Source organism: Hevea brasiliensis, chromosome 16 (assembly GCF_030052815.1).
Source record: "Hevea brasiliensis isolate MT/VB/25A 57/8 chromosome 16, ASM3005281v1, whole genome shotgun sequence".
NCBI classification, from domain to species: domain Eukaryota; kingdom Viridiplantae; phylum Streptophyta; class Magnoliopsida; order Malpighiales; family Euphorbiaceae; genus Hevea; species Hevea brasiliensis.
In genome coordinates, this window is record NC_079508.1 from 68,546,307 (window position 1) to 68,570,035 (window position 23,729).

At 36.9% G+C, this 23,729-nt stretch overlaps 1 protein-coding gene across 1 annotated transcript; it reads right to left on the minus strand.

Moving 5' to 3' along the window:
* Positions 1 to 19,727: 19,727 nt before the first annotated feature.
* LOC110670283 (60S ribosomal protein L24) lies at positions 19,728 to 21,999 on the minus strand. The gene is made up of 5 exons (XM_021832262.2): positions 21,876 to 21,999; positions 20,627 to 20,702; positions 20,413 to 20,514; positions 20,161 to 20,309; positions 19,728 to 20,040 (listed from the first exon to the last, which is right to left on the minus strand). Exons 1-5 carry the CDS (start codon positions 21,884 to 21,886, stop codon positions 19,884 to 19,886), a joined length of 495 nt encoding a protein of 164 aa, XP_021687954.1. The 5' UTR covers positions 21,887 to 21,999; the 3' UTR covers positions 19,728 to 19,883.
* Between the last annotated feature and the right edge of the window lie 1,730 nt (positions 22,000 to 23,729).

The following is a 23,729-nucleotide window of genomic DNA, read 5'->3' on the forward strand; positions in this document are numbered from 1 at the left end:
ATGAATGATGTCATAAAGAAATTAATTAAGTTACTTATTAATTTGGAATTTTTGGTCTTCTTTAAGCCAACATTAGATAAAAGAAAATAAAGAAAAAAAAATTAATTTTAGTCTTCTCCCTACCCAACTTGCCGCCCCACTTCCTTCCCTAGATCCCCCATGGAAGCTCTTTCTTTAAGCTTACACTAAGCATAATTTCTCCTTACTCAACCTTAATAACCCTCATAAAAACTTCACTAGAGCTTGTTATTGCAACTTAGGAAGAAGAATTACAAGAAGAAAGAAGAGTTAAAGTTAGGGTTTGGAGGATTTAAGAAAGGTTAGTGTGCTAGCTTTCAATTTTACTTCTTTAATTGCATAATTAGTTGTGAAAGTGAGCTTAGAACTTGATTAAATGAAACAAATATGGGGGAAGGACAAACTGAATTTTCGGCCAGCTTGAAGGGAGTATGAATTGCATGAATTTAATGGGTTTGAATGAGTTTAGAAACCTTCCTTAGTTGAATGATTAGCATTAAAACCATTAAGTGTGATTAATTGCAACAAAGTAGTGAAATTAGGATTTAGAGGCCTAGGGTTTGTGAACCAAATTTTGGAGAAATGTATAAATGATATCTTTGACCAATTGTGGACTGAAAAATGGTCAATAATGACCAAAGGAAATGTGTGGGAATTGTTAGAATGGAAGTCAAATTCGTAGGTCAAATGGTGCAGCATGACCACACTAACTTTGAAGGACCAAAACGGAAATTTTACAAGTCCAATTGATATGCCACCAATTGGGGATGAAAATAGACATAAAAGAGCACAATTTTCATTAAGGAACCATGTGCAAAAACTGACCAAAACCTAGTGAACCAATTGACCAAAGTGAAATGAGAGCAGGCTGCCACTGCACAAACTGACCAAATGAACAGTAATTGTTCATTTGGTCATAACTCGAGCTAGGAAAGTCAAAAGGACCTGATATTTTACCAGTAATTAGATAATACATAGATCTAAAACTTTCATGAAGAACACCACCCCAAATTATGCCATTAACCTAGTCAAATTATTGAGCAAAGTTGAGTTATTAAACCTGCAACTCTGCAGAATTGCCATTGAGCAGTAAAGTTCCAATGGCTATAACTCTCTCTAGAAAACTCCGATTTAGGTGAATCTTGAACCGATGGAAACCTAAGACATAGTAGAAAATTTCGTATGGGGGAAATTAGACCAAATTATGGACTTAACTTGATCAAATTATTGAATGAAATTGGACCAAAAATCTGCCAGAACCAAAATTGCAGCATGAACAGTGCACGTGAACAGTAACTGTATTTTGGCTATAACTTGAGCTACAAAACTCCGATTGGGGTGATCCAAAAATGAGAATACACTTAAGATAATAAGGAACATTTTATATGACGGAAGTTTTGCCAAATTCCAACAGTAGATTGACCAAAGGAACAGTGCAACTTTAGAGCACCAAAACCGAAAATTGGCAATTTTCCCAAAATGACCTAAGCTTTGAGAAAATGACCAAAACCAACAAGTTTAGTGACCAAAATGTGGTATGTGGGTGAAGTTGGAATTCCCATACCTATTAAGCCTTAGAAAGTCAACTATTTGCAGTGAATAGTAACCCAAAACACAAAATTCAAAGAACGTCGAATTTAGCACGTTAGAGCTAGGTAATTGTGAAGCTAAATTTATTTTGGATTTATGTTAAGTTCCAGTACTGAAACATTGTAAAATTGTGTGTTTCAGTTGAAAAGAATATCGGGAAGGAACCCGAGGAACCGAGTCGAGGCTAAGGGACGACTCGCTTGAGGTTTGTGCACAATAAACCCTATTTAAGCATTTTATCCTTGAAAAATTGATTTAGTACGCATTATGAATTTATAAACTTTTGTGTTGCCACCTTGTGATCAAATTATAACTTTGGAAATTGATTTGATTTTTGTATGCAATATTTGAATGAAATGTTTGAAATGGATTCTTGATTCACACTTAGCATGACAGTTACTTATTATTCCTCCTCCATTTATGGGGTTGAGATCGTTTATTTTCCTCCCTCTCTGGCTTGCCAGTTGAGGTTGTAGATCGAATGAGTACTCATTAGCTAGCTAGCCACCTCCCTCATTGATTTTCATTAATGGGGTTGAGATTGCTTTGTCGTGGTGTACAACGCGACATTGATCGGAAATTTTGTGTCACTGCTTAAGTGTGTATGACTTTGGCAACACTGTGTTTATGAAATTATTTGACTAAACTGTGTTTAATAGATTATTTGACAAAATGATGTTATTATAAACTTTAATATTTGTGAAATGTGATTGAGAAATATTTAAATTGTGTTTGGCAATGATTGATTTATTTATTGCATTTTAAATTTTTATTGTGCACCACTGAGTATTTTTATACTCAGCGATAGCTTATTTTGCTGTCACAGATAAGAGCAAGGAGAAAGCAGCAGAGTGAGCTGCTGTTAAATCGAGGAGTACTCTGATCATTTTGTACGGGTATTATTTTATACCCTTGTAGATAATCTTGATGTAAATATAGAAATGTTATTTGTATCAATGTAAGTTGAGCAGTTGTAAATAAATTGTAATAATATTATTTTGGATTTTCTTCTGTAAATTTAATATTTGTACATATAAATTTCCTGCTTTATGCTTTGTGAATGGAAATATTAAATATTTTGAGATGAGAAATCTTGAATTGTATAGTGAAATTATTTTGAAGTGTGTTGAACTGAGTTGATTGAGTTATTGAAGGTTGGGAGTTGTGAAACATTTTTGAAAGTGTTTTTTTTAGGTAATTGAAGAACTGTTTTCTCCAGTTTTCAAACGGAACTCTGTCAAAATTTTTATAAAATTTGCGGCAAAATTTAAAATGGACAAAATTTTTACTAGTATTTAAGCTTTGAATAAATGGTTTTTTAATTCTCACTAAAATGCTCACTACTTCCAAAATGTAAGAAAATCGTTTTAAAATCCCTTGTAGGGTACTTAATGAGTTATCGGTAGGTAAAGTTCGGTAGTTTATTAAGTATTCTACGGGATCATGTTATGCCTTACGGAGGGGTAAGGTGTGACATGTTTTAGTGGTATCAGAGCATGTTTTCTTTTATAAATTTTGATTATGTGTATGAACATTTTATTGATAAGTGCAACTGCTCAAGTGTATTTAATTGATACATATGACATATTTACATCATGAATATGCACTAACGGAGGTCAACCTCCTTGTGTTTGATCTCAGGAAGTAGAAAATATTGAAAAACGGAATGGAAGGAGGAGATCATTCCGAAGAACAATCTATTGAGGCTGAGGTTCAAGAGGAAGCCACAGCACTCCAGAACGTGAGTGGGTCAGCCACTCCAGCTCCTGCTCCAGCACCGCAGTTTCCTGCTCAATTTGTACAGCAGATGGCTACGTTCTTCCAACAAATGGCGTGTAATGTGCCACCCCAAGCTCAAATGCCAGTACTTGTAGCACAACCACAGCCCTCAGCTCGGCAGTATGAAAAGTTGATGAAATTTGGGGCCACCGAGTTTAAAGGCACTGTGGATCCACTGGAGGCAGAACAGTGGTTGGAAAGAATGGAACGGGTTTTTAGAAAGCTGCAGTGTACGGAAGAGCTGAAGTTCGAGTATTCAGTATCTCTTCTCCAAGGGGATGCATATGAATGGTGGAAGACCATCCCCCACAGTCTGGTTGAGCCACCTGTGTTGACATGGACAGATTTTCTGAGGGAGTTCCGATAGAAATGGGTTCCCGATGCATATGTGGATATGAAGTTGCAATAATTTTTGAGTTTGAAACAAGGGGACCGAACTGTAGCAGAGTATGAGAGAGATTTCTCAAGGCTAAGCCACTATGCGGGAAGCTTAGTCTCCACCCCCAGAGACAGATGCAAGAGGTTTGAGTCTGGGCTAAGGTAGAATTTGAGAATGCAAGTAGTGGGTTTCAGACATCAGAATTTTGCTGAATTGATCTCACAGGCCCTGGAATTGGAAAGGATAGAATCAGAAGGGGCAGTGAAGAAGGGTACACAAGAGAAAAATAAAAAGACTACTAGACAAGCATCTGAGAGTGGTTCTGGAAAGAGAAAACAGTTTGGGGGATCCAGCTCCCGTAGATCTGGCAGAGGCAGATTTTCTAGCCAAAGACCACCCCGGTCTGGTCAGCAGACCCAGCAGACACCCCGAGGAGCTCTATCAGTCCGGCAGTGTGAAACTTGTGTAGAACTCATGGTGGGGTTTGTTTCAGAGCTACTGGTGCATGTTTTAACTGTGGAGGGAGCGGACATTTCGCTAAGGATTGTACTAGTCCGCACCGGTTTGGATCTTTCACTACATCTGAAGGTTCAGCCCAAGTCTCTGCACCCAGAGGGTCACAGTCTGCTGCTAGAGGCAGAGGCAGAGGTAGAGGTAAGGGTCCTGGTAGTACTCCTAGAAGTCAGAGCACTGTTAACCAGCCAGCACCCAGTGGCGCACCAGTCAGAGTGTATACTATGCGTCAGAGGGAGGAAGCTGAAACATCAGACGTAGTAGCTGGTATTTTCTCCATCCTTGACTAAGATGTGTATGTGTTATTTGATCCTGGCTCCACACATTCGTATGTTAGTGCTAGGGTGATGTGTTCTACTGCTATTCAGTGTGTACCAATGGACTATGATGTGCTAGTAACTAGTCCATTAGGCCAGGAAGTCAGGGTAAATAGGTTATATAGGGATTGTCCTTTGGTGATCCAAGGACACACTTTTCTGTCTGATTTAATTGAAATGCCCTTCAGAGATTATGACATTATCTTGGGCATGGATTGGTTAGCCAGGCATCATGCCATGATTGACTGTAGACTGAAGACAGTCACTTTTGGTCTTCCTCAGTATGGTGATGTAGTAATACATGGGGAGAGGCAGTTATTGCCTTCAAACATCATTTCAGCTGTATTGGCTAGAAAAATGATTAGAAAAGGGTGTGAGGCGTACTTGGCACATGTGATAGACACCCAAGTGGGGAGTCCAAAGATCGAGGACATTCCATCAGATATGACTTTTCGGATGTGTTTCCTGATGAATTGCCAGGATTACCTCCAGAAAGAGAAATGCAGTTTGAAATTGATGTTATGCCTGGTGTGGACCCAATCTCCATAACACCATACAGAATGGCACCTACAGAACTAAAAGAATTGAAAGTACAATTGCAAGAGTTGCTTGATAAGGGCTTCATCCGCCCTAGTGTGTCACCTTGGGGAGCGCCAGTATTGTTTGTTAAGAAGAAGGATGGCACACTCCGGTTATGCATTGACTATCGGCAGTTGAACAAGGTGACAATAAAGAATAGATACCCATTGCCCCATATTGATGATTTGTTTGATCGAGAGGGTGCAATGTGTTCTCAAAATTGACTGAGATCGGTTATTATCACCGAAAGTACAAGAGCAGAGTATTGCTAAAACTGCCTTCAGAACCCGTTATGGCCATTATGAGTTCTTGGTCATGCCATTCGGGTTAACTAATGCTCCGGCTGCTTTTATGGATCTGATGAACACTATCTTCAGACCATACCTCGATCAGTTTGTTGTGGTATTTATTGATGATATATTGGTTTATTCGAGGAATGCAGAAGAGCATGATAGACATCTGCTGAGTGTACTGCAGACTTTGAGGGAGAAACAGCTATACGCCAAATTGTTGAAATGTGAATTTTGGCTGAAGGAGATGTCCTTTTTGGGGCACATAGTATCAGCAGAGGGTATTAAGGTAGATCCTAGCAAGATTGAAGCTGTCTTTAATTGGAAGCCACCCAGAAATGTCATAGAGATTCGCAGTTTTCTGGGGTTAGCTGGATACTACCGTCGATTTGTGAAGGGATTCTCCATGTTGGCATCTCCATTGACCAAGCTACTTAGAAAGGATGTGAAATTTCAGTGGACGGACAAATGCCAGCAAAGTTTTGATGAATTGAAAAGATGCTTGATAGAGGCTCCAGTCCTGACTTTACCCACACCGGGTAAAGAATATACAGTTTACACCGATGCTTCTCACAACGGGTTAGGTTGTGTGTTGATGCAAGATCGAAATGTCATTGCCTATACATCACGCCAGCTAAAATCGCATGAGAGGAATTATCCGACACATGATTTGGAGCTTGCAGCTATCGTGTTTGCTCTTAAGATCTGGAGACATTATTTGTATGGGGAGAAGTGCTACATCTACAAAGATCATAAGAGTTTGAAGTATTTGGGCACCCAAAAAGAGTTGAATTTGAGACAGAGGAGATGGTTAGAGTTGATAAAAGACTATGATTGTCTGATAGACTATCAGCCAGGGAAGGCTAATGTTGTGGCTGACGCCCTAAGTCGCAAGACTATGGCAAGTCTACAGGTTACTCCTTTGTCTTTGGTATATGAGTTGAGATCCTTACATGCCAGTTTAGAGATTAATGATAATGAGCAGATAGCAGTTGCATGGAATGTACAGCCAGTGTTAATTGATTAGATCAGAATGGCTGCTCAAAATGATGAAAAGTATCAGAAGCTGTCGGAGGAAGTTCGGCAGGGCAAGAAACCAAAGTTCTCAATCAGAGATGATGGTTTACTGCTACACCAGAGCAGAATGTGTGTTCCTAATGATGTTAATTTGAGACAGATCATTTTGAAGGAAGCACATGAGTCTCCTTTTGCTATGCACCCTGGTGGTACAAAAATGTATAGAGGGCTAAAGGAGCATTACTGGTGGATGGGTTTAAAGAGAGATGTGGCAGAGTTTGTATCCCAATGCCTAACTTGTCAGCAAGTAAAGGCAGAGCATCAAGTACCAACTGGGTTATTACATCCACTATCAGTGCCAGAATGGAAATGGGAAAGAATAACTATGGATTTTGTAATGGGACTTCCGAGGACACAGAAGAGTCATGATGCAGTATGGGTCATTGTCGACAGACTAACTAAGTCTGCTCATTTTCTACCAGTCCGAATGGACTACAGTCTAGACAGATTGGCCAGGTTGTACATTGATGAGATTGTGAGGCTTCATGGAGTGCCAGTATCCATTGTATCAGACAGAGATCCTAGGTTCACTTCTAGATTCTGGGGTAGTCTTCAGAGAGCCCTAGGAACTAGATTGAACTTCAGTACTGCATTCCACCCACAGACAGATGGCTAGTCTGAGAGGGTAATTCAAATCTTGGAGGACATGCTATGGGCTTGTGTAATTGAGTTTGAGGGTAGTTGGGATACACACTTGCCTTTGATTGAGTTTGCTTACAACAACAGCTACCAATCAAGCATTGGGATGCCTCCATATGAAGCTTTGTATGGCAGAAAATGTAGAACCTCGTTGTGTTGGGATGACGTGGGTGAAATAAAAATGATTGGACCCGAAATTGTTCGACAGACTGAAGAGAAAATCAGGGTCATCAGAGGTCGACTTAAAGCTGCATCAGACCGTCAGAAGTTCTATATTGATTTGAAAAGAAGAGATATTGAGTATGCAGTGGGTGAAAAAGTTTTCCTCAAAGTTTCTCCTTAGAAGAGAATTATGAGATTCGGCAAAAAGGGGAAACTAAGTCCTCGTTTTATTGGGTCATATGAGGTTCTGGAAAGAGTGGGTCCTTTGGCATATCGGTTAGCACTACCTCCAGAGTTGGAAAAGATACATAATGTCTTCCATGTGTCTATGTTGAGGAGGTATCGATCAGACCCATCTCATGTACTACCAGTAGAAGAAATTGAAGTAAATCCAGACCTCTCATATGAAGAAGAACCCATAAAGATTCTGGCTTATGAGGTGAAGCAGCTACGGAACAAGCAGATACCATTGGTAAAAGTGCTGTGGAACCATCATTCGGGCCAAGAAGCTACTTGGGAATGAGAGGAGGACATGAGGAGACAACACCCACAGCTGTTCAGAGATTGATACCAGGCAAAAATTTCGAGACGAAATTTATTTAAGAGGGGGAGAATTGTAACACCCCTATTTGTATAACCTGGTATATTTCACTGTTCCGGTGACCGGTGTCGGTCCGGAAAATTAATGGGATTAGGGCCACACTTAAGACAACTTGAGAAGCCATAAACACAAATAATAATTAATGTTTAATTAGTTAACTATAAATAAGAAAAACAGAACATAAGAGGTTAAACGAGCCGAGAGTCACAGCGATGAGTGACCTTCTCGGGAACGACTGCGAAGTCGTTTTAAACTCAAAATTCGAACCGTAAAATGTGACGCTGCGGTCCTTAGGACCATTATGAACACAGTGGAAAAGAGAAAATCACGAAAAGGAACTGTTAAGCCAGTCAAATAATTAGGTCAGGGAGCCAAAAGAAATATGAAATTATTTGCAAACCGGGATGAACCGGCGAGGGGCAATTTGGTCAATTGACCCCGAGAGCTGACTCCTGACCTAACTGTCAAATAAAATCAGAGAAAAGAAAACTTCGGGATCGAGAATTAAATTAAAGAACTAATAGAAAAAAATAAATAGAAAAAAAAAGAAAAGAAGAAGATGGAAAAGTCAAAGGTGATGACATCATGAATGATGTCATAAAGAAATTAATTAAGTTACTTATTAATTTGGAATTTTTGGTCTTCTTTAAGCCAACATTAGATAAAAGAAAATAAAGAAAAAAAAATTCATTTTAGTCTTCTCCCTTCCCAACTTGCCGCCCCACTTCCTTCCCTAAATCCCCCATGGAAGCTCTTTCTTTAAGCTTACACTAAGCTTAATTTCTCCTTACTCAACCTTAATAACCCTCATAAAAACTTCACTAGAGCTTGTTATTGCAACTTAGGAAGAAGAATTACAAGAAGAAAGAAGAGTTAAAGTTAGGGTTTGGAGGATTTAAGAAAGGTTAGTGTGCTAACTTTCAATCTTACTTCTTTAATTGCATAATTAGTTGTGAAAGTGAGCTTAGAACTTGATTAAATGAAACAAATATGGGGGAAGGACAAACTAAATTTTCGGCCAGCTTGAAGGGAGTTTGAATTGCTTGAATTTAATGGGTTTTAATGAGTTTAGAAACCTTCCTTAGTTGAATGATTAGCATTAAAATCATTAAGTGTGATTAATTGCAACAAAGTAGTGAAATTAGGGTTTGGAGGCCTAGGGTTTGTGAACCAAATTTTGGAGAAATGTATAAATGATATCTTTGACCAATTTTCGACTGAAAAATGGTCAATAATGACCAAAGGAAATGTGTGGAAATTGTTAGAATGGAAGTCAAATTCGTAGGTCAAATGCAGCATGACCAAACCAACTTTGAAGGACAAAAACGAAAATTTTACAAGTCCAATTGATATGCCACCAATTGGGGATGAAAATAGACATAAAAGGGCACAATTTTCATTAAGGAACCATGTGCAAAAACTGACCAAAACCTAGTGAACCAATTGACCAAAGTGAAATGAGAGCAGGCTAGGAAGGTCAAAAGGACCTGAGATTTTACCAGTAATTAGATAAGACATAGATCTAAAACTTTCATGAAGAACACCACCCCAAATTATTCCATTAACCTAGTCAAATTATTGAGCAAAGTTGAGTTATTAAACCTGCAACTCTGCAGAATTGCCATTGAGCAGTAAAGTTCCAATGGCTATAACTCTCTCTAGAAAACTCCGATTTAGGTGAATCTTGAACCGATGAAAACCTAAGACATAGTAGAACATTTCGTATGAAGGAAATTAGACCAAATTATGGACTTAACTTGATCAAATTATTGAATGAAGTTGGACCAAAAATCTGCCAGAACCAAAATTGCAGCATGAATAGTGCACGTGAACAGTAACTGTATTTTGGCTATAACTTGAGCTACAAAACTCCGATTGGGGTGATCCAAAAATGAGAATATACTTAAGATAATAAGGAACATTTTCTATGAAGGAAGTTTTGCCAAATTCCAACAGTAGATTGACCAATGGAACAGTGCAACTTCGGAGCACCAAAACCGAAAATTGGCAATTTTGCCAAAATGACCTAAGCTTTGAGAAAATGACCAAAACCAACAAGTTTAGTGACCAAAATGTGATATGTGGGTGAAGTTGGAATTCCCATACCTATTAAGCCTTAGAAAGTCAACTATTTGACTTGAATAGTGCAGTGAATAGTAACCCGAAATACAAAATTCAAAGAACGTCGAATTTAGCACGTTAGAGCTAGGTAATTGTGAAGCTAAATTTATTTTGGATTTATGTTATGTTCTAGTACTGAAACATTGTAAAATTGTGTGTTTCAGTTGAAAAGAATATCGGGAAGGAACCCGAGGAACCGAGTCGAGGCTAAGGGACGACTCGCTTGAGGTTTGTGCACAATAAACCCTATTTAAGCATTTTATCTTTGAAAAATTGATTTATTACGCATTATGAATTTATGAACTTTTGTGTTGCCACCTTGTGATCAAATTGTAACTTTGGAAATTGATTTGATTTTTGTATGCAATATTTGAATGAAATGTTTGAAATGGATTCTTGATTCACACTTAGCATGACAGTTACTTATTATTCCTCCTCCATTTATGGGGTTGAGATCGTTTATTTTCCTTCCTCTCTGGCTTGCCAGTTGAGGTTGTAGATAGAATGAGTACTCATTAGCTAGCTAGCCACCTCCCTCATTGATTTTCATTAATGGGGTTGAGATTGCTTTGTCGTGGTGTACAACGCGGCATTGATCGGAAATTTTGTGTCATTGCTTAAGTTGTGTATGACTTTGGCAACACTGTGTTTATGAAATTATTTGACTAAACTGTGTTTAATAGATTATTTGACAAAATGATGTTATTATGAACTTTAATATTTGTGAAATGTGATTGAGAAACATTTAAATTGTGTTTGACAATGATTAATTTATTTATTGCATTTTAAATTTTTATTGTGCACCACTGAGTATTTTTATACTCAGCGATAACTTATTTTGCTGTCGCAGATAAGAGCAAGGAGAAAGCAAAGAAAGTGAGTCATTAAATCGAGGACTACTCTGATCATTTTGTACGGGTATTATTTTATACCATTGTAGATAATATAGATGTAAATATAGAAATGTTATTTGTATCAATGTAAGTTGAGCAGTTGTAAATAAATTGTAATAATATTATTTTGGATTTTCTTCTGTAAATTTAATATTTGTACATATAAATTTCCTGCTTTATGCTTTGTGAATGGAAATATTAAATATTTTGAGATGAGAAATCTTAAATTGTATTGTGAAATTATTTTGAAGTGTGTTGAACTGACTTGATTGTGTTATTGAAGGTTGGGAGTTGTGAAATATTTTTATAAGTGTTTTTTTTAGGTAATTGAAGAACTGTTTTCTCCAGTTTTCAAACGGAACTCTGTCAAAATTTTTATAAAATTTGCGGCAAAATTTAAAATGGACAAAATTTTTACTAGTATTTAAGCTTTGAATAAATGGTTTTTAATTCTCACTAAAATGCTCACCACTTCCAAAATGTAAGAAAATTGTTTTAAAATCCCTTGTAGGGTACTTAATGAGTTATCGGTAGGTGAAGTTCGGTAGTTCATTAAGTATTCTACGAGATCATGTTATGCCTTACGGAGGGGTAAGGTGTGACAGGTTGAATTCTTAAAATTGGGCCCAAATGGGCTTTAGGATTGGGTTGAGGAACAGTTAAGACTTACTATGGGCCTCGGGGGCTTTAGGCTGGCCCAGGTCCTAGTGCCAATCCGGCTCATAGGATGGGTCGTGACAAATGTGGTATCAAAGCTTAGGTTTCAGATTCATAGGGAAATTATCTAAAGTATTGGGAAGAGTCTAATAGGAGTCACATGCGGAGAATAGGGTCCACATTCATCTTGCATTTTCATCTTTGCTTCTAGTTTCTGCTTTATATAATTGTGTGTAAATATAAGTCTATAGAGCTGTGTAATATGCCATTTTGAAATTTTGTGGGCTAATGCTGCTGAATTTCAGAAAAATGCATAGAAGCAGAAGAGCTGCCACTGCACCAGAACCGGATGTGCCTGACGAGGTGTCAGCACAGGATGAGACACCTGCCCTAAGGAGACAGGGTAGGAGGCCTAGAGTTGCTCAAGTAGCCAAAATACTCAAAATAAAAATAATTACAATTATCTCACAAGTATCACATATTAATAATTTATTGATGGTTGGGTTAACTTGAGACATCAATCAAATATGAGGGTTTAATTGATAATTATATAAATTTCAAGATTTAATTATAAAAACCAGCAAACTTCATAGTTTTTTTTTTAGCAATTAACCCTTAAAAAGAAGGCTAAATGGTAGAATAAATTTAAATATTTATGTGCATTGATCATGTTATCAAAAACTTATAATTTTGGGCAATTTTTTATTTATTTATTTTTATTTTAATTCCATTTTCTCACTCTCCCTTGCTGTCTTGGCAACAATTTTAGTTGAAGTGTTTGTAAAATACGGCAACATGTAGGGCCTGCTTAGTTTAACGGTTGAATACAGCTGATAGTTGTTACTATTAACTGATAGCTGATGATAGCTGATTTATGTTAATTGTTTTGTAAAACTATATTTAGTTGTTGCTTTTGATATGTGAAATGACTAATAAGGTTGTATATCATATAATTTATTTTATTATTTAAATAAATATAAAATTATAAATTTATTATATTATATTATTTATTTTATTATTAAATTAAATATATAATTATTAATCTATCGTATAATATCATTTATTTTATTATTGAAATTAGAAAATAATCATTTAAAAAAATTAAATAACTTTAAAAACATGGATAAAATAATAAAGTAATTATTATTGTTAATAAAAAATTTTATAATTAATTTTAAGTATTGTCGCAAGGTGTTTTGCGGTCGCCTGAACGAACCCTCACCGAAGTGGAAAAGAATGAGGAGTCGCCACCTTAGTTTTGAGGGAAACTAAAGAAAACAATTTGTGAAGATAAATTGAAATAAAACCACTTCAAAACAGAGATTCTAAATTCGGGGTCCGTAAACGGGTGGGGAAGGTGTTAGGCACCCCACCTCGTCCCTTAATAAGGGTAAGTAGATTTAACTTCGTATTTTTATAAATTAGTTAGGAGGGCTTGAATGGAAATGTTAATCCTTTTAACAAAAAGGAATATTTAATTTTTCACTAAGTTTGGATTACCCAGATACATAAGTAAATGAGATAACCTTAGTGAGTTACTGTTGTATATTAGTTTTGTTTGAAGGGCTATTTTATTAGAATTCAATTTTTGGAATTGGATGAGAACTCTCCTCCAACCTCTTTTGAATATTTATTTAAATTTTAGATTGAGAACCGGATAAGAACTCTCCTCCGATCTCTTTTAATATTTATTTGAATTTTAGATTGAGAACCGGATAAGAACTCTCCTCCGATCTCTTTTAATATTTATTAAAATTTTTAAGCTTGAGAAACGGATAAGAACTCTCATCCGATCTCTTTAATATTTATTAAAATTTTTAAGCTTGAGAAACGGATAAGAACTCTCCTCCGATCTCTTTAATATTTATTAAAATTTTTAAGCTTGAGAAACGGATAAGAACTCTCTTCCGATCTCTTTTAAATATTTGCTGAAATTCTGGTTGAGGATCGGATAAAGACTCCTTTCTGATCTCTTCTATTTAAACGGTAGTCAGATAAGGGTCTTTCCGATCTCTCTAAATTTTACCTATCGAGAGGACCTAAGGCTAAGGGTTCTGACGTTCAAAGTTGTCAGGGGGTCTGCGCAAGACCTCTTTAACTTATTGGTACCTTAGGACTGGGCAGGGGATGCCGAACCGAATCCTCCGACCTTCCTATATGGTCGCCTTACCAGCATTTTTGGTAGCCGATCTATTCCATTTAGTTATCCAAGGTTTGGTTTTACTCTGTCTTATGACGTCTTACCACATGACCTACTGAGTCATTCTAGTGACTCAGCCTTACCATTTTTCAGGCTTATTATTCAGACCTTTCATTATTTCAAAAGGACTCTTAAGTTGCCATTACCTACATCTCATCCAACTACTTATGTATCGCTTGGAACTAGATGACTTACGCTCAGAAATAATAAAGATTAACAAAGGTATCGATACAGAAATAAACTAGAGCACAACCTTTCTCTGTATCTTTCTAGCGTGATATGAACTTAAAGAACATAACATACATAAAGAAAGAAGAACGGAAATGCGTAAAACAAGAACTAAACTTAATAAAATGGCAACATGAATACTGACCTGTAAGGAGTCGATTCTAGTGAACTAACCGAGAATCACAAAACGCAATAAGATTGCAAGTTGATAGCCGAGAGACTAAGGTTCGCCTTGGAACAAAGAGTGCTTCACTAAATGCAATCGAGTCAGAATTATACCCGAGTTTAAATGAGATTGAGCATGGGCGATGGAAGTGAAAATAAAGATAACAAGGAACTGAAAAATGTGAACGCTGCGGATGATGAACGAGCTGAAAATGGAAAGTTTCAGTGTTCAAAATCTTTTTAAGAAAATACTTCAGAAAACTGGTTCCAAAAGTTCTTCTTATGAAAGCAGAGTGACGATCTGAATTAAATTTCAAAGTTCTTCCGCTATAGTAACTTCCTTCTTTTTTTTCATCCTCCCTTTGAACAGTTTTCATGCAAGTATTTATAGGAACCGGGTGCTCCCCATGAAGGGTCAGGATCTATTTTGAGGGAGATGGAGGGTCAGGATTTCGAAGGACATGATCTGAGGCTCAGGAATTAAAGAGGATCAGAACGGACGGCTGAGATCCTCTTTAGAATATTTGTCATTTTCTTCTTCTAATCTGACGGTCCCAAATTCTCTTGTCCGGGGTGATCCGAGGGCTGGGAGTGAAAGGCGCTGATCTTGTCATTTTCTTCTTCGATCCGAGGGCTCCGAGCTCATCCTTACAAGTAAGATCAACGGTGGAGATTAGAATGTACAGCGCTGTCCTGATGTACGCATGTCAGAAATGCGGGCGATTCTGGGGCGTGCGGTTGAGATTTTACCTGCAACGCTTTAACTACCTCGGCTCTGATTATGGTAACGGCGGTAGGCGCCTTATTCTTTTTGTTTTCTGCTCTCTCTTCCTTTCCGATCTTCTTAACATGATCCTTCTCCGATCTTTCATACCGGTCTCCCCTCTTCCGATCTCTATTATTCTAATATTTCCCTTAACCAGGCTCGGTCCGGTCAAGGCATTAATTCCCCTCGATTCCCAAGGCCCGCTGCTTTCTCGCTAGCAATAAATGCCCGATTTTCCCCTATATATACCCCTGACAGAAGAGACTTTCTTCATTCAATTTTCCTCTCTTCCTTCTTACTTTCCAGTTCTAGCTGCTCCGGCAGAAGTTCCGGCCATGATTGTGGCTGTTGATCCCTTTTCGATGGACCTCTTTATTCTCCGACTGAAAATTTACGACCCCGGTGCTCGAATAATAATGATAACCTTGTCTGATGATGGTGAGAGAACTGGACCAATTAACCGATCTAGATCGCGGACCTTGATCGTGCCGATCTCGAGTCGTTCGACCAGTATAATCGGCGAACCGATTTCGGTCGAGAAGACTACTAATGTTCCGCCGACCTTTGGCGGTTGCTCTTCCAAGTTTATTTAGCTTCTCACCACATTGGGTGTTCCGACAGCGGCTTTCCTCCACATTGGGTGTTCCGACAGCGGCTCGGTTCTGGTCGATGACATCCTTTGGATCAGTCACAATGTTGACTTTGACATAGGTCCTTTAGATGGGATGTTCCACCGGTCTCTGAGATCGCCCAAATGATGTATTTTATTTTCAATGTAATCTGCTCTCTAGAGATCACAGAAATGATGTAGTCCAATTTTAATGCAATCCGATCTCTAGAGGTTACCGAAATGACGTAGTCCAATTTTAATGCAATCTGATCTCTAGAGCTCGCCCAAATGATGTAATCCGATCTTTTGGAAATAAAGATTTTATTTGTCAATTATTATCTTGTTATTATTGCATTAATTATTTTCCGATCTCTGAAGTATTTATCCGATCTGACCTCTAATTTAAATGACCCTAAACCGATCCGCAATTCAAAAGATTTATCTTAATCTGCCGATCTCTAGTTAGCCGATCTCTTTATGGAATTTCCGGAATATTCATGAGACGTGTCAGAAACAGTTGGCAGATCTCGCTGACCGATGCACCGCCTGGGATGCCGTGAGCATTAAATGCTCGGACGAGTATAAATAGGGGTGGGGGTTAGCCATTTGTTCTCTTGTGTCATTTTAAGCTTCTCGCGAACAACTTCAAAATTCTCTCGTTTTCTCAAGCTCTTCCGACTCCGATCAAGCTCCGGTAAGGGTTTTGATCCTTCTTTTAGTTTAAATTCTTTATTTCCTTTGAAAATGAGCGGCGCCGAAGGTCAGAGAGCGGTGAGTCCTCCTTCCATCCAGTTCTCGTGGTCATCTGATGAAGTAGAGGTGGTCGGGCCAAGGGAGCGACCTGAACCTCCTAGAGTCTTCGTCCCAACTCGGGAACAAGTGATGTCATCAAGGCATGCGCCTTATTCAGGGAGAGAGAATCTTCCCATGGACGAGCTGCCATCGGTCCTTCAAGAAACCGATCTGCAGTCATTCAGCCAGGAGTATAACATTGAGCCCGATTCATATGAACTTATCCGGTGTCACGGCGATCTCCGGGCCGATCATTTCTTCGAAGAGAACGACATGATTATGGTATACGAAGAAACGATTGAAAGCGGGTCATGGTTCTCTTGACGACTTCTTTAAGGAAGTCTTAAAATTTTTCCAAGTATGCATAGCTCAAGTTCACCCGAACTCATGGCGGATCTTAGTAGCCTTTCGAGGCCTCTGTCGAGCTAAGGGATTCTGTCCTACGCCTAAGGTATTCGCCGAACTGCATAGGTTAACTCGTCGAAAGGACGACGAGTACTGGTTTTTCTAGGCGAAGCCACATTGCGGGCTCTTCATCGATCTGCCCTCCTCCCTGAAAAACTGGAAGAACCGTTTCTTCATTCTAAGGAGAAAAATTCCGAACGGCTTTGAGGGTTTCCCTAGTAGCTGGCTACACCAAGGCCCTTTAATTCCGAAGCGTCTCGTGTTGAATAGGGAAGAGGGCGCCATGTAGATGGAGTTGAAGGAGCAGGCGTCCAGAGAGAAGTTCTCTTGCTTAGATGCAGTGACCGCCGAGCTGCACCATTGGACTATGGAATTGATCACCGGCAAAGATCGCGGACTCCAGCTCTCTGACCTCGGCATCGGTATTTTCTACATCTCAGATCTCAGGACCTTAGCGATCTCACTGATCTCTTCTTTGTGCAGGTATGGCCAGCGGCGAAGCCTCCAAGGAGAGTCAAAAGCGAAAGAGGGAGATCTCCCAGAAGGTACGGGAGATGAAGCGAGTTGAGGAAATGCAGACACCCAGGCATGAGCCCGGGGAAATACAAGGCTCGTCTCAACCTTCAGGACCGGTGATCGCAGAAGTGGTCCGATCCCCTCCTCGTCGGGAAGAGCCCCCTCCACCTCCTCCAGTTGCTCCGAATGCAGAAGAGGGTTCTTCTCAACCTAACGTGAGGACTATCTCCCGCGGTGCCCAAGTCTTAGTCCACTCACTGGAGAAGAATCGTACGGTTCGAGAAAACCCTGGTTTCGCCAAGGTCTTGGCGTCCTCTATCTGTCTTCGAGAAGATCGGGATAGGCTGTCTTCGGATAATCTTGATGATATCTTGACCCGATCCATGAGCTTGAACGTGGAGTGCCTGGTGAACCAGCACATCATACGGGAGAAGGCGCATCGCCTGGGTAAAGAGGTCAAGAGGATGGATCATGAGGCAGCTTCCCTCCGATCTCAACTTTCATCCGCTCAGGGCTACATATCTCAAATTGAGGGGCGAATGAAGTTCTATGAGGACAAGCTGGCCGAGCAAGCTCGCGCTTTTGAAGAAGTGCAAGCGCTCCGTGCCGATGAAGCGGCTCAACTCGCTCACCCTGCTGAGGAGCTCAAGGTGAAAGAAGAAGAGATAGTAACTGGAGTGGCCGGCGCTTATGTGAATGCTCACAGAGATCTCCTGGCTGAGCTCAAGAAGCGTTACCCTGAGGAGGACTTCTCCTGGATGGCCAACCTGGCTCTCGATGATGAAGGTGAGGAGAGTGAGGAGGAGGCTGAGGGTGAGAGAGGGGACGGACAAGATGTAGATCAGGCTGGGGATGATCCTCCAGCTGAATAACTTGTACAAATTGTTGAAATGAAATGGAATGGAATGCCTTTTTTGTTCGATGAATGGTTGTGATCGGAAAATTTCTAAATTATTTAAACACTTGATTGTCTGAGTATGTTGAAATAACTGAAAGTGATTATTAACCTAAGTGTGAGAGATCGGAAAACACAATGAGCATGAGATCGGTAGGGAACCAACGCTAAACGGGACTTGATTAAAATTAGAAATTTGGGCTTGAACATTTAAGATCGGGATCATCATTAAACCGGAACGGAACCTTTGATTATTCTTAAACTTTTGAAAGGGAGATCGGCAACAAAAATGGTAACAAAGATCTAGTGTCAGTTCAATTTCGTTTATCAACAGAGATCAGGAATATACTTAACTGGTCAGGAGATTCGACAATGGGTTTGAGAGATCGGTGAGTGATTTAATAGACCGGTAAGACTTTGACCGATGTGAGGACTTAGCATTGATTCAATTCCTTGTGAGGAGAGATCGAAAATGTGGTTATCTAGCACAGAGAGATTTAGTACTGGGGATCGGTTTCAAAGTTTATTAATTCTGGGGATCGACCAAAATATGGTGTCGACAAGTATTTATATATAAATAAATATTTTATATTTTATATTATTAATAAAAAAATATTTTAATAAAGTTAAAATACGTTAATTAAAATGTTAAAATTATAAATAAAAGATAGAAGTATTAATAATATTATTTCAAGTTAAATAAAAAAGGATAATATAATTAAAATAAAAAATAAAATTAAATGAGAAACGACTCTAAAAATAAAACTGATAAGCTACCATATCAGTTGCCCATCAACTTTATTTTTTTAATCTCATCAAACACTTTAATTTATCTATTTAAATATCTATCAACTATCAATTACACTTAATAAGTGAAACAAAACATCCCATAAAAATCTTCCTGTGTTCGAAAGTGTGGTGAAAGTGTGGTGAATAGACATGTCTTGCATGAAATTTGACGCTTTACAATCCCGGTGTTCATAGTCATGGCCAAGAAGCATCAACAATGTTTTCATATTTTGTCCAATATATTAAAAAATATTTTTTATTATTTAATTATTTGATCATAATATTAAATTAATATTATATATTTATATCATAATATATTAATATTTTTAAACCTTAATAAAATTATCAAAATCTTAAAAATAGGAATAACTCTTTTGACAAAAGTGTTTTTTGACAAAAGTGTTTTTTATTAAGTCATTTCCTAAATTCCCAAGTACTATAAAATGTTAAAAATATTTTCCAAGCCTAAACAACATTTCTCGCCTTCTGTGGTTTATTGAGTGCATTGTGCCGCCATTCAGGGGCCCCGGCTTCTTGTCGGTGGGAAAATATAGTTTCAATAATGATGACCACCTATTTTTATTTTTTCAGCATCCTCTTGCATTTACTAAACCGCACAATGGAGGTTAGTAGAAACTTCATGAGAGGCTCAAAATGGTTATTGAAACAGAACAAATGACTATGCTACTAGCTAACAGATAATGCTTTAGAAAAGCTTTCAAGCAAATAAGAACAATGCTCAAAGATAGTCAAGAAAAACCCTAAAAGAAAGTTGGCCATCAAAACCAAAAAAGTATCCACACATGAGAGACTCAAAGTATCCATACATGAAATCATGCAAACAGAAAATTTCAACCTGTTTATGCTACTTCATAGATAAGAAATGAACAGATTTGACAAAATCATCGCTTTCCACCACCACCACCAAGCTTGGGGCCCTTTGGTGCAGCACCCTTAGGCACATTGCCCTTGGTCTGTGTTTTTTGAGTTTTGGCCATCAACTCAGCTTTCTTTGCCTTTTTTTCATCTTTTGTTTTCTTGATCCTCTCCTTGATTTCACTGAACATAAAGAAGAGTAATTAATATGTAAAGCACAAGTAGCTTCACATTAGATATCTTAGCAAACGAGCAAATATAACATGTCATGCTTCACTCATCATGAATATGGTGAGAGTATACCGTAAAGCAGCTTCACGAGCAGCATCTCGGACCTCTGGTTTCTCAGTCCTCCTCTTCTGTATGACCTCCAAGGTGGCACCAACTATAGACCTTGAATATGGCTTCTTGGTGGTCCTGCGCTTCTTCTTAACAGCCTCAGCAGCAATGTCCTATAAAGAAAATGATAACAATTTAACAAAATGAGAGAGATTGTGTGTGTTTTATAGAAGTGGATGGGTGGTTGGCTAGAGTTCACAGCACAAATAAAAATACCTTCTTGTGTTGTTTCCTGTACATGGCTGTCCAGGTAAGCTTTGAAGGCTTTAGGCGGTTGTGGAAGTACCTCTTGCATTTTGAATTGGCGAAGAGGAAAACCTTCATCAATCATAAAAAAAAAAAAAACTATTTTAGGTAATTCTCGTGAGATGGGAAACATAGTGAATCACCGACAGATATGAGACAACAGTACTTCAGGAGGGAAAATCACCTGAGAATCAGATCGAACAAATCTGATACCCTTACCAGGGTAAATCTTGGCACCGCTGAAGCGACAAAGCTCAGTCCTAATATGCGAAAACCAGGTATAAAATTACACATAAAAACTTTCTAATATAAGTATAAAACGAAACATAACTATGCCAATTAAACCAAACTCAAGATGATACAGGACAATAGTGTACAGATTTAAGTGCGCTAATGGGTAAAAAAGAATAATTCAGCAGCCAAACTGATATCACACCTTACAATAACGAAAAAATAATATCTGCACAAAGCTTCACATTGAGTCATTAAAAGCACAAACCGAAAATTTATATGCATCAGGGGGGGGGGTTGGGTGGTCTGGTGCTCCAGGAATCCAAGAAGGATTTGAAGTTTTTTTTTTTTTTTTTTTTTTAAAGCAGCAGAATAATTATGCAGGACAACAGTGTACAGATTTAAGGGCGCTAATGGGTTAAAAAGAATAATTCAGCAGCCAAACTAATATCACACCTTACAATAACGAAAAAATAATATCTGCACAAAGCTTCACATTGAGTCATTAACAGCATGAACCCGAAAATTTATATGCACCCGGGGGGACGGGGGTCGCGCTCCAGGAATCAAAGAAGGATTTGAAGTTTTTTTTTTTAAAAGCAGCAGAATAATTAATTGGAGAGATGTACACCAAAGTTTCAGGATTTCAATCTCAGATCCACAATGCTAATGGTCACTATAATAGACAGAGAAATCAAATATAAAATTACACATAGAAACTTTATAATATAAGTATAAAACGAAACCTAACAATGCCAACGAAACCAAAACCAAGATGATACAGGACGACAGTGCACAGATTTAAGTGCGCTAATGGGTAAACAAGAATAATTCAGCAACCAAACTAGCATCACACCTTGCAATAAAGGATAAATAATATCTGCACAAAGCTTCACATTGAGTCATTAACAGCACAAACCCGAAAATTTCTGTGCACATACATGCTACCCTACTTCAATTGATAGAAAAAGTGCAACTTATTTCTGAAAAATGATAATTTCTTTATGTATCTGCGATAGACAGGATTTTAGGGGGCTCTGGGAATCCAAGAAGGATTTGAAGTACAAAGAAAAAAAAAATTAATTGGAGAGATGGACACCAAAGGTTCAGGATTTCAATCTCAGATCCACAAAGTTAATGATCACTATAATAGAAAGAGAAATCAGTTTGATTCAGAGAGACAGAGAAAGAGAGAAGCATACTTGAGAACCATGGTGAAAGGCGGATGATGGCGTCGCGCTCTGCTGCTGCTCAAAACCCTAATCGCCAATTCTATTTAACGCCAGCCACATTTTTATACGTGGGCCATTTGCATTTGATTACAAATAAGCCCAAAGTCAAGGCCCGAACAAACCCAATGGGCTCCTGTGTATGAAGCAACAAATATAGATTTTTTTTTTCTTAAAATGATTAATTAAAATCTCCAAAATGAAGAATTAATGCTCAAATAAATATATAAAATAAAATTTGCCTTCAATTTATGATGAATTGAATATAAAAGGTCAAATATTTATGTCAACTCATATTTATATTAACAACTTTTAATTTTGTATAAAATAGTTTAACCTTTAAAATTTATTACAACTAAATGAGTTAATTAAATATGAAAAATTAATGATAAATTACAATCTCGTACTTAAAGTTTTATTTAATTAATAAAATAATTTATTAATTAAACTTCTATAATATATATAAATGTATGAACGAGGGTGATCTTGTAAATGGGCAAAAATAACATCACATACTTAATACAATTATTTAATTTAATTACCATAAAATATTAATTAATTAATTAATTAATATAGAATCTTAATTGAACAAAATTTAGAAATACTAATTTAATAAAAAGTCCATATATTAACATTACAAATATGGTATTTGTATTTATAAAATATAATTGAATTATTAGGAATACTAATCTAATAAGAAGTCTATACATTAATATTATAAATTTGTGATTTATATTTTATAAAATATAATAAAATTATTAATTAAAAACTAAACAAGATTAAAAATTCAATAAAAGTCAAATTAATTAGCATATCTTCCATAAAAAATTTATTTAGAATTAATGCTCAAATAAATATATAAAATAAAATTTATATTTAATTTATGGCCAGTTAGAATAAATAAATAAATAAGTCAAATGTTTTTGTCAATTCACATTTATATTTATAACTTTTAATCTTATGTGAAATAGTTTAACTTTTAAAATTTGTTAAATAATGATTAGAAGGGTTAAATTGAATATGAAAAGTTAACAATAAATTATAATGTAGCATCTAAAGTTTTGTTTGATCAGCAAAATACTCTATTAACTAAACTTTATATTTAAAAAGAGGTTACTTGCCAAAAATTAGTAATTTTTGCAATTAAATCTTAAAATTTGCATAATTATTTGATTAATGTCTTAAATTGATCTGACTGTCAAAAAATAATTAGTATACTTAATGAAATTCCACATCAGCAGTCATATCATCATTAGAGAAGCCAAATCAGAAATTCTAAGTTTAAATTAATTACAAAAAAAAATTATCAACTTTTACAATTAAATCATAAAATTTATATAATTACTAATTAAATATTCATATTTTATTGATATTTCAATTGACTTTACTATCAGCAAATCATTAGTATATTTCAATAAACTATAAATTATAAGCTAAATTTTATTTTGCAAATACAATTGCCCTAATTAACCTACCCATTTAAGCCAATATTAACAAAACTTATTCACTATTATTATACATATACATAATAACATAATACAACCCTAGAAATAAAGAAAAATAAAATAATATCAAATACTTTATCCTATGTAGAATAAACTATTTCTTCAAATAAATTATTTATTTATTTTTTTATCTTTGTCAATATTTCAATTGTGCTCTGCATATCATTAATTAGTGTATTAGTTTGATCGCACTTTTTTCATTAAGTTGCATCAATTTCTTAGTGATTTTGTTTTAATCTACTCAAACTATGTAATTTTCTTTTTAATAGCATTTCTTTACCGAAACAAATGTGTAAGTAGCTCTATCTCTTAGACATTATAA